This window comes from Chiloscyllium plagiosum, chromosome 11 (genome assembly GCF_004010195.1).
Source record: "Chiloscyllium plagiosum isolate BGI_BamShark_2017 chromosome 11, ASM401019v2, whole genome shotgun sequence".
Taxonomy (NCBI): Eukaryota; Metazoa; Chordata; class Chondrichthyes; order Orectolobiformes; family Hemiscylliidae; genus Chiloscyllium; species Chiloscyllium plagiosum.
This window is the reverse complement of record NC_057720.1, coordinates 3,547,996-3,562,707: the sequence shown is the minus strand read 5'-3', so window position 1 is coordinate 3,562,707 and position 14,712 is coordinate 3,547,996. Positions and strand designations below refer to the sequence as shown.

Genomic DNA, 14,712 nt, shown 5'->3' with positions numbered 1-14,712 from the left:
GGGGTGAGGGTGATAGGCGGGAGTGGGGGGGGGGGCGGAGAGGTCAGGAAGAAGATTGCAGGTTAGGAAGGTGGTGCTGAGTTCGAAGGATTTGACTGAGACAAGGTGGGGGGAAGGGAAATGAGGAAACTGGAGAGCTCTGATTTCTCACCAAATCCTCCAACCCTGGCAACATCCTTGTAAATCTTTTCTGAACCCTTTCAAGTTTCACAACATCTTTCCGATAGGAAGGAGACCAGAATTGCACACAATATTCCAACAGTGGCCTAACAATTTCCTGTACAGCCGCAACATGACATCCCACAACTCCTGTACTCAATACTCTGACCAATAAAGGAAAGCATATCAAACGCCTTCTTCACTATCCTATCTACCTGCGACTCCACTTTCAAGGAGCTATGAAATTGCACTCCAAGGTCTCTGTTCAGCAACACTCCCTAGGACCTTACCATTAAGTGACAAAACATCTGAAACCAAACCTTCCAGTTCAGCGAGCAAACCTACATCCAGGACCTCAACTTGAGCTACAAATCCTCTCAAAACTCACTATCAAGGAACCCTAGTAAAACTGGAACCAATGGGAATTAGGGAAAAAAAACCTGTCTCGTGGTTGGAGTCATACCTGGCACACAAAGATGTTTGTGGTTGTCAGAGGTTAGTCATCTCAGGTTCAAGATATCTCTGTTGGAATCCCTCAGCACAGTGTCCTCAACCCAACCATCTTCAACTGCTTCAATGACCTTCCCTCCATCCCAAAGTCAGATATGGGAATGCTCTCAGATGATTGCAAATGTTTAGCACCATTTGTGACTCCTCAGATACTGATTCAGGCCATATTCAAATGGAACAAGATCTGGATATCTAGGCTTGGGCTGACAAGTGGCAAGTAATATTTGCACCACAAACACCAGGCATTGACCATCACCAATAAAGAGACAATCTAACCACTGCCCCTCGACATTCAATGGTGTTCCCATCACTGAATCCCCCACTGAATCAAAATCCTTATGGTTAACATTGATCAGAAACTCAACTGGACTCAACAGTGGCCACAAGAGCAGGTCGGAGGCTAGGAATACTGCGGGAAGTAGCTCACCTCCTGACTCCCTCAAACCTGTCCACCATCTACAAGACACAAGTCAGGTATGAGATGGAATACTCCTCACTTGCCTGGATGGAGGCAGCTGCAACAGCACTCAAGAAGCTCAACACCATCCTATTTGGCTGGCATCACATCCATAAACATCAACTGTCCACTACCTCAGTAGCAGCAGTAATATGTATTATCTAGATGATACACTGCAGAAATTCGCTAAAAGATCCTCAGACAGCACCTTCCAAACCCATGACCACTTCCACTTTGAAAGACAGGGGCAGCAGATACATGGGAACACCTGCAAAGTTCCCCTCCAAGCCACTCACCAAGCTAACTTGGAAATACACTGCGGTTCCTTCACTGTAACTGGGTCAAAATCCTGGAATTCCCTGCCTAAAGGCATTGTGGGTCAACTCACAGCAGGTGGACTGCAGCAGTTCAAGGAGGCAGCTCACCGCCACTTTCTCAAGGACAACTAGAAACAGGCAATAAATGCTGGGCAGCCAGCGATGTCCACATCCCATGATGAAATAATGAAAAAGCATATGGACCAGTTTCACTGAACAGGTTATCAGCAGTCAGCAGTAATGATCCAGTTCTACTGTCAGTAATAATTGGACTTCAGTGCCTCATGCCTTTGGAGTGCACACAGTAAAGCAACACATGCCTTTCTAGCACTGGAATACATGCAAGTTTAAGGCTTAAATATCCCAGCTGGTTAATGTCTTATAATCTTGATTTCAACAAGGGAGGCTGGATGGAATTTTAAAAATGTCTAGTTTCCTGTTTGACTGCTTCTCAAAATTATTTCCACATGACTGTCAAGTGCTCAGTATGACTGCTTTTAAAGTTACATCCTGTTATCTGATTTCAATGCACTCTTGACAACGAACAAACACACCAACCCATCTGTCAAATTAAAACCAACTAACCACTGCAAGCAAAACAAATTAGCACTGTGTTAATACTGATGAGTTTGCATCTCACTCAATTAAATATAATTTTAATTCAAAGATAGCCAGTGGAAGAAAAGTTCAAACCTTACAGAATGGCAGAAGGAACAATGTAGATCTCATACTTCCACTACATTCAATTCATGCTTCACGTGCACTACAAGATACTGAAAAGCTCCACAAAATTGGTAAAAAAAAAAATCTGTGCAAGTGAAATTAATTGCAAAGGGACCCAATTCAGAGAAGATTCAAATATATCATGGTATTTTTAAAAACAAAGCTGCTATTTTTTTGTTAAAAGAAAAACTTTTTTTTTAAAAAAAAAGCTGCTATTTAAAGACAACCAGAGAGAAATATTTAGAACAGAGTGACAGGCTATCCAAATTTTATGGCCTTTAGCCTTCTCATTCATATTAGACTTCACTCAAATAAGTGTGTGCAATTTATACATATATTGCTTACTGGTATAACGTCCAGCTACGGAGAAGCAGAGCAAGGTCAAATATCTCAAATGTGCCATGATGATTCCTGTGGTCAGAGTCAAGCAGAGGGAAAAGTACCAGATTACATCCTATCATCCAGGATACCGCAACTGTATCCACAATAAGAAATTGGAGAAGCTATTAACCCTATCAGTGAAGTATACAGTATCTTCAATAATGGTGCAAATAAGTCATTGAAATTACCGTTGTAACTTGTACTGAGCGGCAGAAATTAGAACTGCCTGCATTCAAGGACCCTTGCAGAGTTGTCTTTAACAGCAATTAAAATCTCTAATTTCAAAAGCAGCACAAAATAGCTTTGCCATCCATTGAAATTGAAAAGCTGAAGAATAGTATTAACACATCCCTTAATACAAAATATAATCCTGAAGATAATTTTCACCTTGACTTAAATTGCAAAACCTGGGGCTAAATTACCTGACAATGTAAATGTTTCTAATTACTTTTGAATCTGTACAAACATCAATACCAACACAGTAAATCATAGCACAATTTTGAGACATTTGTCTTTCCTACATGTGTGCATTTGACAAGGTGCCACATAAAAGACTGATCCAGAAAATTAGATCCCAGGGGTTTAAGGGTATTGGCTTAGGATTGACTGACTGACAAAGCAGAAGGGTGGAATAAATGGGCCCTTCTCTGGATGGTGAACTGTAATTACCTAGCAGGGCTGAGTTCCTAGACCTCAACTATTTATACTCCATATAAATGATCTGCAAGCAGGGAGAGAATGTAGCGTAACAGAATTTGTAGATGAAACTAAACTAGGCAAGAAAGTAGGTTCTGATGAGGAGTTAGAGAGTTTATAGATGGATATTGATAGGCTAAGAGAATGGGCCAGAATCTGGCAGATGGAGTTTAATATGGATAAGTGTGAGCTCATCCATTTTAGCCAGAAAATTAAAAGGCAAATTATTTAAATGGGAAGCAGATTCAAAGTGTGTCAGTGCGCCCTTGTGCATGCGTCACAAAATGAGAATCCAAGTAAATGAAATCATGGCATTAATTGCAAAAGGACTGGATTATAGAAGCAAAGTTGTGTTGTTACAATTATATAAGGTGTTGGTGAGACCAGGTCTGAAGTAATGTGCCCAGTTTCAGTCTCCCCACCTAAGGCATGGGAGGCAGTGCACCAGATTGATTCCAGGGATGAAATGGGTGTTGCACGAGGAATTGAAAACCTTGGGTTTGTACTCACTGGAGTTAAGAATGATATGTGGGTTTGGGGGGGGAGGGGGAAGGAGAGGAGGAGGAGAAAGAGGAGAGAGAGAGAGTCGGACTGAAGTACAGAAAATGCTGAAAGGGTTTGATAACATGGATGTTGAACAGATGCTCCCTGTTGCGGGACACAGTCGAAAACAAGAGATCATAGATATAGAGTGAGAGGAAGTTAAGTTCAAAACTGAGATGAAGAGAAACTACTTCTCTCAGAGGGCTGTGAATCCATGGAACTTACTGCCACACTGCAGCGGAGGAAGAATCAAAACAACAGATGCAAGAAGGAAATAGATAAGTGAATGGGCAAAACTATGGCAGATGGAGTTCAAAGCCAGCAAGTGTGAGATTATCCATTTCGAACCAGAAAAAAATAGATAAAGGCACTTTACAGATGGTTGGAAGTTAAGTACAGTGGATGTCCAAAGAGACTTGAAGGTTCACGTGCATAGATCTTCAAAAAGTCACAAACAGGTGCAGAAAATAATCAAGGCAGCTAACAGAATGGCCTTTATATCTAGGGGACCAGTGCGAGGATGCAGAAATTGTGCTGCAGTTACACAAAATCCTGGGTAAATCCTTGGAGCAGAGATCTGAGCACCACACCTTAGGAAGGATAGAATGACCTAGAAGACAGCACAACATACATTTACAAGAATAATACCTAGACTTCAGGGGTTAAGTTATGAAGAGAGATTACACACATTAGGTCTGTTTTCTCCAGAATTTAGAGGGTTAAGGGGGAATCTGATCAAAGTCTTTAAGGTATTAACAGGAAAAGACAAGGTGTATAAATAAACTATTTCCATTGGTTAGGAATTCTAGAACTACGGGCACAGTCTGAGAATTAAGGTCAGATTGTTGAGAGGAGATATTAGGAAGCACTCCTGTAAAGGGTAATAAAACTCTTGCACAAATGCAGGATCAGTTGTTAATTTTAATTTAGAGATAGATTTTTGTTAAGCATACTGTATTAAGTGATATGGGCCAAAGGCTAGTATATGCAGTTAAGCCACAGATCCAGCTATGATCTAATTGAATGGTGGAACCACCTTAAAGGGCTGAATGATCGACTCCTGTTCTTATACTCCTATAGGTCTATTAAAATTGGGACAGAAGTCATAGCGTATAAAGCTATTTTAAAAATCAAATTAGGATGGATCATATGCTTTTGCCAGCTTGTATCACCATTCAACAGGATCACTGCTGATTGACAGTTCACATCTACACTCCCACCATATATACACATTTTGATTTTTATTTCTGAGAGTACGATAGGTTAGAAAGTTAATTCTGGACAGTATTGGCAAGCAATCCTAAATAGTATCAGGGTCCTCTAACCTGCCCCAAAGACATGATCCTGATACACAGGTAACAAGAACATTATAACATTTCTACTTGCAATCAGTCTGCAATATCACTATACCAAACAACCAAATATCAAAAAGGAATTAAAACTATGAGTAAGAAATGGAATTGAGACTGACAAATCTATGATACTTCAGTCTGATCAATAAATTCTAAAAGTTAAGGATAATCAGCTAACACATTGACAACTTGTCTGAAAATAATGGCAACTGAGGTAGAGATTAAGTCAATACTAGGATGATAATTTTTAAAAAAAAATTTCAATCCTCCATTATGTTAAATAACTACTCATTTGTGACTACTACTTTGAAAGAGTGGGCCATGATCAGTCCTTTATGAATCATTCGAGAGGTGAGTTTGAAAACGTTTTGCAATAACCTAGCCTCGATACTGTTGGGAGGGAGTTCCAAAAGTGGCTCAACATCACCTCTGAATGGCCTGGCTCTCATTAAGATTTTACCCCTTTGTTCTGGACTTCAATGAGAGGAAACTTTCCCTCTATCTACCCACCCAATGAAATCATTCAATCACCTTAAAACAAATCCACAAGATCACCTCTTTTATCTTTACTCAAATAAACAGAAACTAGTTGATACAAATGTCCTCAATTTAAACATATTGCTCTGGGTCTGGAGTCACATATAGGCCAGACCACGTAAGGGATAATTTCCTTCCCTAAATATTATTCTCTGAAATTTGATTATATAAGGCAGTAATAGGGGATTTTAACTACTCATTAACTGGAATTAATTGTTTCCTCCATATCTTAAACACCAATGTTCTTAAATTGCATCCAGGAGAACTTTTAAATCTGAAAGCCGGACAAAGGAAGGGACAGTTCTGAATCTAACATTCAGAAATGAGCTTGGGCAGCATCAGGAGAGGAGGGCATTTTGGAGATGTGACCATAACTCAGTTTTGTTTAAGATCATTATAGCAGAGGATAAGGATGGGCTGGGAATAAGCATTCTAAATTGGGGGAAGGCTAATTTGACTGAGGTTAGATCAAGTAGACTGGGTGCAGCTACGAGCAGATAAAACAGTGTTGGAGCAATGGGAGGCATTCACACAGAGGAAGTATCAACAGTACAGTGCAAAGGATGAAACCAGAAGCAGAGAAGCCTGGGTGCCAAGGGGCATAAAGGTGAGGATTAATAAAATAAAATTTTGCAGATACTGATGCATCAACGCAGCAGAGTCCCTAGAGGAGCATAAAAGTGCAGTGAAAATATTAAAAAGGAAAGAGATTGCACCAGAAAGCATTCATGGTTAGATTCAAGAAAAACCCAAAGGAGTTTCTTAAAAGTATAAAGAACAAGAGAATAAGGAGGCAAAGAATAGGGTCCATTAGGGACTACAGAGAGAATCTGTGTTTAGACCCAGAACATGTGAACACAGTCTTCAGTAAATAATGTGTCAGTCTTCACAATGGCTACAGGGATAGACATCAGGAAGGAGGACAGAGAGATTAACTTAGAGAGTGAAGAGGCACTAGTGGGTTCAGCAACCTGCATGATGGATAAACCCACAGGCCCAGATGTGATGTCTCCCAAGTTGTTGAGGGATTCAGAGAAGATACAAGGGACCCATGCAATAATTCTCAGATTCATTCTGAGCACAGATGTGGAAATTCCTCACATGATCTCATCACTTAAAAAACAGAACAAAGGATAGACCAGGAGATAATAGCCCAGTCATTTTAACCTCAGTGGTAGATAAGTTATTAGAAAGAACTCAGAGGGACAGATTATATTAGAGTTTGGAAAAAACACATTTAGGGAAATTCAGCATGGACTTGAGGGAAGGTAATCTTTCAAAATTTTAAACAAACATTTGAAGAGCTAACAGGAGTACTGATGAGAGTAATTGTAGTCCACATGGAATTTTGCTAAGCTTTTTATAAAATCACTCCTGACAAACTGGTCAAGCAAGCAAGAACCCAAGACAAAAATGAGAAGTAATGCATTTGGGAGGCCTACCAAGGCAAAGGACTACAATGTGACTGGTACAACTCTGGGAAGTACTGAAGCTCAGATGGACCTTGGTGTTGCATATTCACAGATCCCTGAAGGTAACAGAGCAGTCAATAAGTGATCAAGGAGGCAAATGGGATCCTGGTCTTTATTAGCCATGTCATAGAATACAAGAGCTAGGAATTTGTGATGAAACTGTAGATGATAACAACCAACAGCTGGAGTACTCTGAGCAGTTCTGGTCACCACATTACAGGAAGGATGTGAATACACTGGAGGGGGTACAGGGGTGGTTTGTCAGGATGTTGCCCGGGCTGCAAGATCTGAGCTGGGAGGACATATTGGGTAGGCTGGAGTTGTTTTGCCTGGAGCAGTGAAGGTTGAGGGCAGATCTGACAGAGGTGTGTAAGATTATAAAGGGGCAAAGACAGGGTGGATTGTAAGGCACCTTTCTTGATTAGGAGAGGGATCAGTAACCAGGAGGCGTTGATTTTGGATAAGAGATGGAGGCTAAGGGAAGAGTTGAGAATTTGCCACTACCCTCTGGGTGAACAAATCTGAAACACTGTCTGAAAGGGTGGTTGAATCAGGAACTCCTGTAACATTTAAGGAGGTATTTACTTGCATTGCCATGGCCTCGAGGGCTTTGGGCCAAGAACTGGAAAATAGGATTAGTACGGTCACATCTTTGACCAGCATGGACACAGGGTGGCAATGGCTTCCTTTTGTACTACAAATGTTCTGAATCTGATGTCTCAACAATAATTCTATTAGTTTTAAAATAGTGATTGAAAAGGATAGACCAGATCTTAAAGTTGAAGTTCTAAATTGGAGGAAGGCTAATTTTAACAGTATCCGACAAGAACATTCAAAAGCTGATTGGGGCATATGTTTGCAGGTAAAAGGACAGCTGGAAAATGGGAAGCCTTCAGAAATTAGATAACAAGAGTCCAGAGATAGTATATTCCTGTCAAGATGAAAGGAAAGGCTGGTAGGTATACGGAAAGCTGGATGACTAAAGAAATTGAGGGTTTGGTCAAGAAAAAGAAGGAAGCATATGTCAGGTATAGACAAGATAGATCGAGTGAATCCTTAGAAGAGTATAAAGGCAGTAGGAATATACTTAACAGGGAAATCAGGAGGGCAAAAAGGTGACATGAGATAGCTTTGGATTCTCCTTAACTCTATTTGTCAAAGGGTTTTGCCAAATACATCAAGGGCAAAAGGTAACTCGGGAGAGAACAGGGGCTCCTCAAAGATCAGCAACGCAGCCTTTGCGTGGAGCTGCAGGAGATGGGGGAGATATAGGTGCACAATCCTTTTTCCCGAAATGCTCAGGACCAGCTGGTTTTCGGAATTCAGAATTTTTCGAATTTCAGATTAAGTGGCAGTTTGATGATAAAAGTTTGAAAAATCTTATCCAACAGCAGACACAGTAAAACGGGCTGTGAAACAGAATGGAGGCCTGTCGGTGCTGAGCCACACCCCCACGTCACATCTGAGTAACACTCATCGAGTGTGTGTGGAGTTGGGTTAACTTTGCACGCCAAACAACCTTGTTAATGAGAAAACACTTCACAAAAAACTTCTGATTTCAGAGCTTTACGGATTTCAGATAAAGACTGATCTACTTGTACTAAACAAGTATTTTGCATCAGTGTTTACTGTGGAAAAGACATGGAAAATATAGAACGTAGTAAATAGATGGCAACACCTTGAAAAATATCCATATTACAGAGGAGGAAGTGCTTGATGTCTTAAAACGCATAAAAGTGGATAAATCTCCAGTACCTGATCAGGTGTACCCTAAAACTCTACGGGAATCTAGGGAACTGATTGCTGGGCCTCTTGCTGAGATAGTTGTATCATCGATAGTCATAGGTGAGGCACCGGAAGACTGGAGGTTGGCTAACGTGGTGCAATTATTTAAGAAAGGTGTTAAGAACAAGCCAGTGAATTATAGACCAGTGAGCCTGACGTTGGTGGTGGACAAGTTGTTGGAGGGAATCCTGAGGGACAGGATGTACGTGCATTTGGAAAGGCAAGGACTGATTAGGGATAGCCAACGTGGCTTGGTGCATGGGAAATCATGTTTCCCAAACTTGATTGAGTTTGTTGAGGAAGTAACAAAGAGGATTGATGAGGGCAGAGTGGTAGATGTGATCTATATGACTTTAATAAGGCGTTTGGCAAGGCACCTCATAGGAGACTGGTTAGCAAGGTTAGATCTCATGGGAATACAGGGAAAACTAGCCATTTGGATACAGAACTGGCTCACAAGGAAGAAGACAGAGGGTGGTGGTAGAGGGTTGTTTTTCAGACTGGAGGCCTGTGACCAGCGGAGTGCCACAAGGATTGGTGCTGGGTCCACTACTTCCACTACTAAATGATTTGGATGTGAGCATAAGAGGTGTATAGTTAGTAAGTTTGCAGATGACACTAAAATTGAAGGTGTAGTGGACAGCCAAGGAGGTTACCTCAGATTACAATGGGATCTTGGGGTCAATGGCATTTAATTAAGATAAATGCGAGGTGCTGCATTTTGGGAAAGCAAATCTTAGCAGGACTTATCCATTTAATGGTAAGATCCTAGGGAGTGTTGTTGAACAAAGAGACCTTGGAGGTTCATAGCTCCTTGAAAGTAGAGTTGCAGGTAGATAGGACAGTGAAGGTATTTGGTATGCTTTCCTTTATCGGTCAGAGTGTTGAGTACAGGAGTTGGGAGGTCATGTTGCGGCTGTTCAGAACACTGGTTCAGCCACTTTTGGAATGCTGCGTGCAATTCTGGTCTCCTTCCGATCAGACGGATGTTGTGAAACTTGAAAGAGTTCAGAAAAGATTTACAAGGATGTTGCCAGGGTTGGAGGATTTGAGCTATAGGGAGAGGTTGAATAGGCTAGTGCTGTTTTCCCTGGAGTGTCAGAGGCTGAGGGGTGACCTTATAGAGGTTTACAAAATGAGGGGCATGAATAGGATAAATAGACAAAGTATTTTCCCTGGGGTGGGGGGAGTCCAGAACTAGAGGGCATAGGTTTAGGGCAAGGGGGGGAAATATATAAAAGAAGCCTAAGGGACAACTTTTCACAGAGGGTGGAGTGTGTGTGTGGAATGAGCTGCCAGAGGAAGTGGAAGAGGTAGTATAATTGCAACATTTAAAAAGGCATCCTGATGGTATACGAATAGGAAGGGTTTAAAGAGGGATTTGGACCGGGTGCTGGCAGGTGGGACGAGATTGGAGTGGGATATCTGGTCGGCATGGACGGGTTGGACCTAAGGATCTGTTTCCATGCTGTATATCTCTATGACTGAGACTAATCCTTTTAAAACCCAGTACTATTCTAGCAGATTAGCGCATTACCTGCTCCAAAACCTATATGCCCTGAATGCAGTACCAAGTATGCAATGCCTAAAGTAGTCATCAGGTTTAAATGCTGCCTCAAGAAACTTGCTTAAATGTTTGGTGTGCATCCTTTTGTTGCTACACATTTCTAGCCAAAAATTGATATTGCAGCAAACGTACATTATTGATATACAGCAGCTTAATGTTGCATGATCAATGACAATGGGAATTCAATACACCTCTAACAAAACAGGTTATTGAAAAACTAGCAAATAATAGTCAGTTAAAAAGGTAGTGCTAACACCTCACTAAGAAGCAAAGCAGATTTACACATGCAAAAACCAAAAAGAGGTATATGCGTTACCCATTTTCCCAAGCTCAAAGTAGATGCTTATAATGCCCAAAACAAATTTCAAGGGTATAAATAGCAATTATAACTAAAATTATTTGATAATTTATTATCCATACATTCTACAAGAGCTTCCTGAGACAATACAAACAGCTTACCTGAAACTGGAGGCCTGTGGACACAGATTTCCTCCATGGTCGCCTCACTCTTAAACTTGCATACACAGGTCTGCCTATGCAGCTGCCCACTGTTTGTGGGATTTGTAGAATTCACAGAATTTCCCTGATTCACATCAATCACTGGAACTATCTGGGTTTCTTGCACACTTTCAGAACAATTTTCAGAGGTCCCCAAGATAATTTGTCCCTTTAACAAATCACCACCAGGTAATAAACATTGCTTCATCTGCAAGCTGCTGACAGGCTTATCAACTTTAGCCACAGAAATCCTCGGGGCAACTGCAAGTTTTATATGTGACAGATCGACTTCTTCATCTTCTGGAATAGGGTTGTACCATATTTCCCCTTCATCATCTGCATCATTTTCTTCATTATGATCCAGAGAGTTCCCTTCAGTATGCCTTCGATCATTTTGTTGGATATGTTCTCTTGGCAGAACTGCAGGCTGCTGCTTGCTTTCGTGTAAGGGATTTGGACTACTCATACGATTTGTTAGCTCTACTGCTACAGAGGCATTGGTCTCTTCGTTCATTTGAGGGTTGAGTGTGCATTGTTGCAGCCAGTTTCGTTTTTTGGACACCGTAATGTGGTTTATGTGTGGCCTGTGGTTGTTGAGTTCAGTAGCTTCAGTGACTTTCAATTCTCTCTTGATAACAGAAGAAGCATGAATTGTTTCAATGAAGTCTTCATTGGGAGGGAAGAAAAAGGAAAAGCTTATCAATTTTGCAGAAAAAAAAGTACACTCAGATACAATAAAACAAGTCTCATTAAACCTTTCAAAAAGATGACTTCCAAATCCTGAAATTCATAAGTTAACAAAGTACAAGTAATTTCAGTAACCAAAAATGTCTGAGTACTGTATGGAATTAGATTTGCCAATAGCTACAGGCTCAACTGCTTCCAGCTCAAATAGAAAGAGTCATCACCTTCAAAATGCTTACTTTTACAATTGTTACATATTTATGGAAGTTCACACACAGTGAATCTGTCTACTTTTACAATTCTTGCAATGCCTTGGATTTATAATCAATCCTATACCTTGGGCACCATCTCGAGATCATAGTTACCATCTTCAAAATTGAACCTAACATCTTTAAGGTCGTAAGTACATATCCACTTTGAGACATGAAAGCCAGCCCAATCTACAAATAGCTTAAGTGGCTAAATCTTGTCCTGTAGCAAGAAACTGCACAGTCCTGAACTAGTTAAAAGCAAGAACCACCAGTATACGCTATTTCTTGAAAAGTCTGGACCACGCTATAGTTGGTCCTTAATAAGTTAGTTAAATTGTGTTGTACATATTTAGCCTGGAACCAATACTTAAGACTTCTAATCTTTGGGCTAAAACGCTGCAATTTAATGTGAAAATAACATGTCCACTTGTCCCTTGCAAAACAGGCAACGCAGACTGTCTTGTTCTAGTGTAAATACAGCCAAATCACTTTAGCAAAGATGTGTTTACTACCAGTCTTCAGTCGTGGCTGGCCATACTGCATAATATTGCCTTCTAGGCAAATACTTTCATAGGAATGCAGTGGTCACAAAACACGCAAGCACTGCAACATGCTGGTATATTGCTACTTTTCAGGGACTACAAATAATGAGCATGTTTATACTTGCACTACATTCCAACAGAAGTCAGATAACAGATTCAACTAGTTGTTGATTGTTTCTCAATGCTGATAGCATCAGGTAAGTTTTCCTAAACAAGTGCTTTAGAAATTAACCCACAACTGAATCACTTTTCAACTGGAAACTTTTTTTTAAAAAGTGCATGTACCTCATTCCGGATGGCATTCTGTTCATTCACATACATGTCTGAACTCATCAACTATGAAACAAGCACATTTTGTAATACTAAACATTTTATTCATAATCCAACATATTACTTCACATCAGCAAGTTCACACGCAAACCTACGTAATTTCTATACACTTGCCCAAATTCTATTTAAATGCTCAAACAGTCCTATTTTCTGTCATAAGTATTTGACCTCAGGGAGAAGACACATTTAGATCAGAGTTTTCAGGATGAGAGGTTTCTCAGCACTCTGAAGCCAACATAGTACTTCCTTAAAGTACAGTTGTTGTTTTGTAGTAAACACAATTACCAATGTACACACAAACTCCCACAAATGTAATCATGGCAAGATAATTGTTTTATTGATGTGGATTGAGGGATAAATATTGATACCAATATTAGCACACAACAAGATAACTCCCATGCTCTTATTTGAAATAGTGCCATGCCGCAGGCTTAATGTCTCATTTGAAAGACGACACCAGAGCAGTATTCTCGACATACTGCACACTTGAGTGTCATTTTTGTACTGAACTCAAAGTGGGACTGGAATCTATTCTACCCTCACGCAAGGCACAATAGTATATTGAGAAAGAATAAATTACGTTGGTTCAGTAGCACCAGGAATGCATTTACAGATTCTGAAGTAAAACAATAATTCTCATGCCACTGAGCTTTTCTACTGTCTAATTAACTATCAAGCAATTCGCATTCCTCTTTGAAGTGGCAAACTATGAAATACCAGCAAGGATGATTCTCCCTTGACAAATTTCTGCCAAATAAGACCAAAGTTTCCAACAAAAATTACTTTCTGTAGATTAATATTTTAAGATAATAGTAGCAAAAAAATCTTTCAGCCTTCCAAAATCAAAGCATACATAGCAATTGTTAATTGGAGGTAAATTTCCACTCCTTCACTGTTACTGGGTCAAAGTCCTGGTGTCCCCAAAAATCCACCTAATGCATCATCGTCCCACGGTGACTGCAATATTACTGTCAGTACAAAAACTGAATATTCACATAGCCAGGTTACCCATTGCACGTAGACAAACAGGAGGTTGGAAGAACACAGCAAGCCAGGCAGCATCAGGTGGTGCAACATTTCAGGTATTAACCCTTCTTCAGAACTAGATGTGGGGTGTAAGGGAGCTACAGACCTTCCTCCTGGACAGTTTACAGCCCGGAGGACTTAACATTGAGAGCCCCATTTCAAATAACCTTCCCACCCACGCTCCAGCTCCCTCTTTCCATTCTACCTACCGAACTTCCTTCCCTCTCATCACCCAGGTTGCACCCACTACCTGTGCCCACCCATCACCACCTCACCATTCTGCTACTCTCCTCCCCCACCACTATCTATAGCTTCCCCTGCCCTACATCTAGTCCTGAAGGGTTACACCCAAAATGTTGACTTCTCCATCTGCTGATGCTGCCTGGCTTGCTGTGTTCTTCCAGCCTCCTGTTTGCCTACTTTGGATTCCAGTACATGCAGTTTTTTTTGTCTCTACCCACTGTACATACTGGGTTTGTGTTTCATTGTACATGGGATTTATACATTGCTGGGTTTCCAGTTTCTTTAAGAAACACCACTAAAATGTAAAACAAAAGGCCCTAAAGGTGCCTTCCACATCCAAAGTTTTACCTGCACATCCACCAATATCATTTATTGTATCCGTTGCTCCCGATGCAGTCTCCTCTACATTGGGGAGACTGGATGCCTCCTAGCAGAGCGCTTTAGGGAACATCTCCGGGACACCCGCACCAATCAACCACACCGCCCTGTGGCCCATCATTTCAACTCCCCCCCTCCCACTCTGCCGAGGACATGGGCCTCCTTCACCGCCGCTCCCTCACCACCCAACGCCTGGAGGAAGAACGCCTCATCTTCCGCCTCGGAACACTTCAACCCCAGGGCATCAATGTGGACTTCAAC

At 41.0% G+C, this 14,712-nt stretch overlaps 1 protein-coding gene across 2 annotated transcripts in view; it reads right to left on the bottom strand.

Moving 5' to 3' along the window:
• The window catches only part of syde2 (synapse defective 1, Rho GTPase, homolog 2 (C. elegans)), a 170,601-nt gene that overhangs the window by 140,732 nt on the left and 15,157 nt on the right, over positions 1 to 14,712 (bottom strand). For both annotated transcript variants that reach the window (XM_043698582.1, XM_043698583.1), the window contains exon 2: positions 10,959 to 11,663. In XM_043698582.1, coding sequence (XP_043554517.1) covers positions 10,959 to 11,663 — 705 coding nt within the window. The remainder of the gene's footprint in view (positions 1 to 10,958; positions 11,664 to 14,712) is intronic.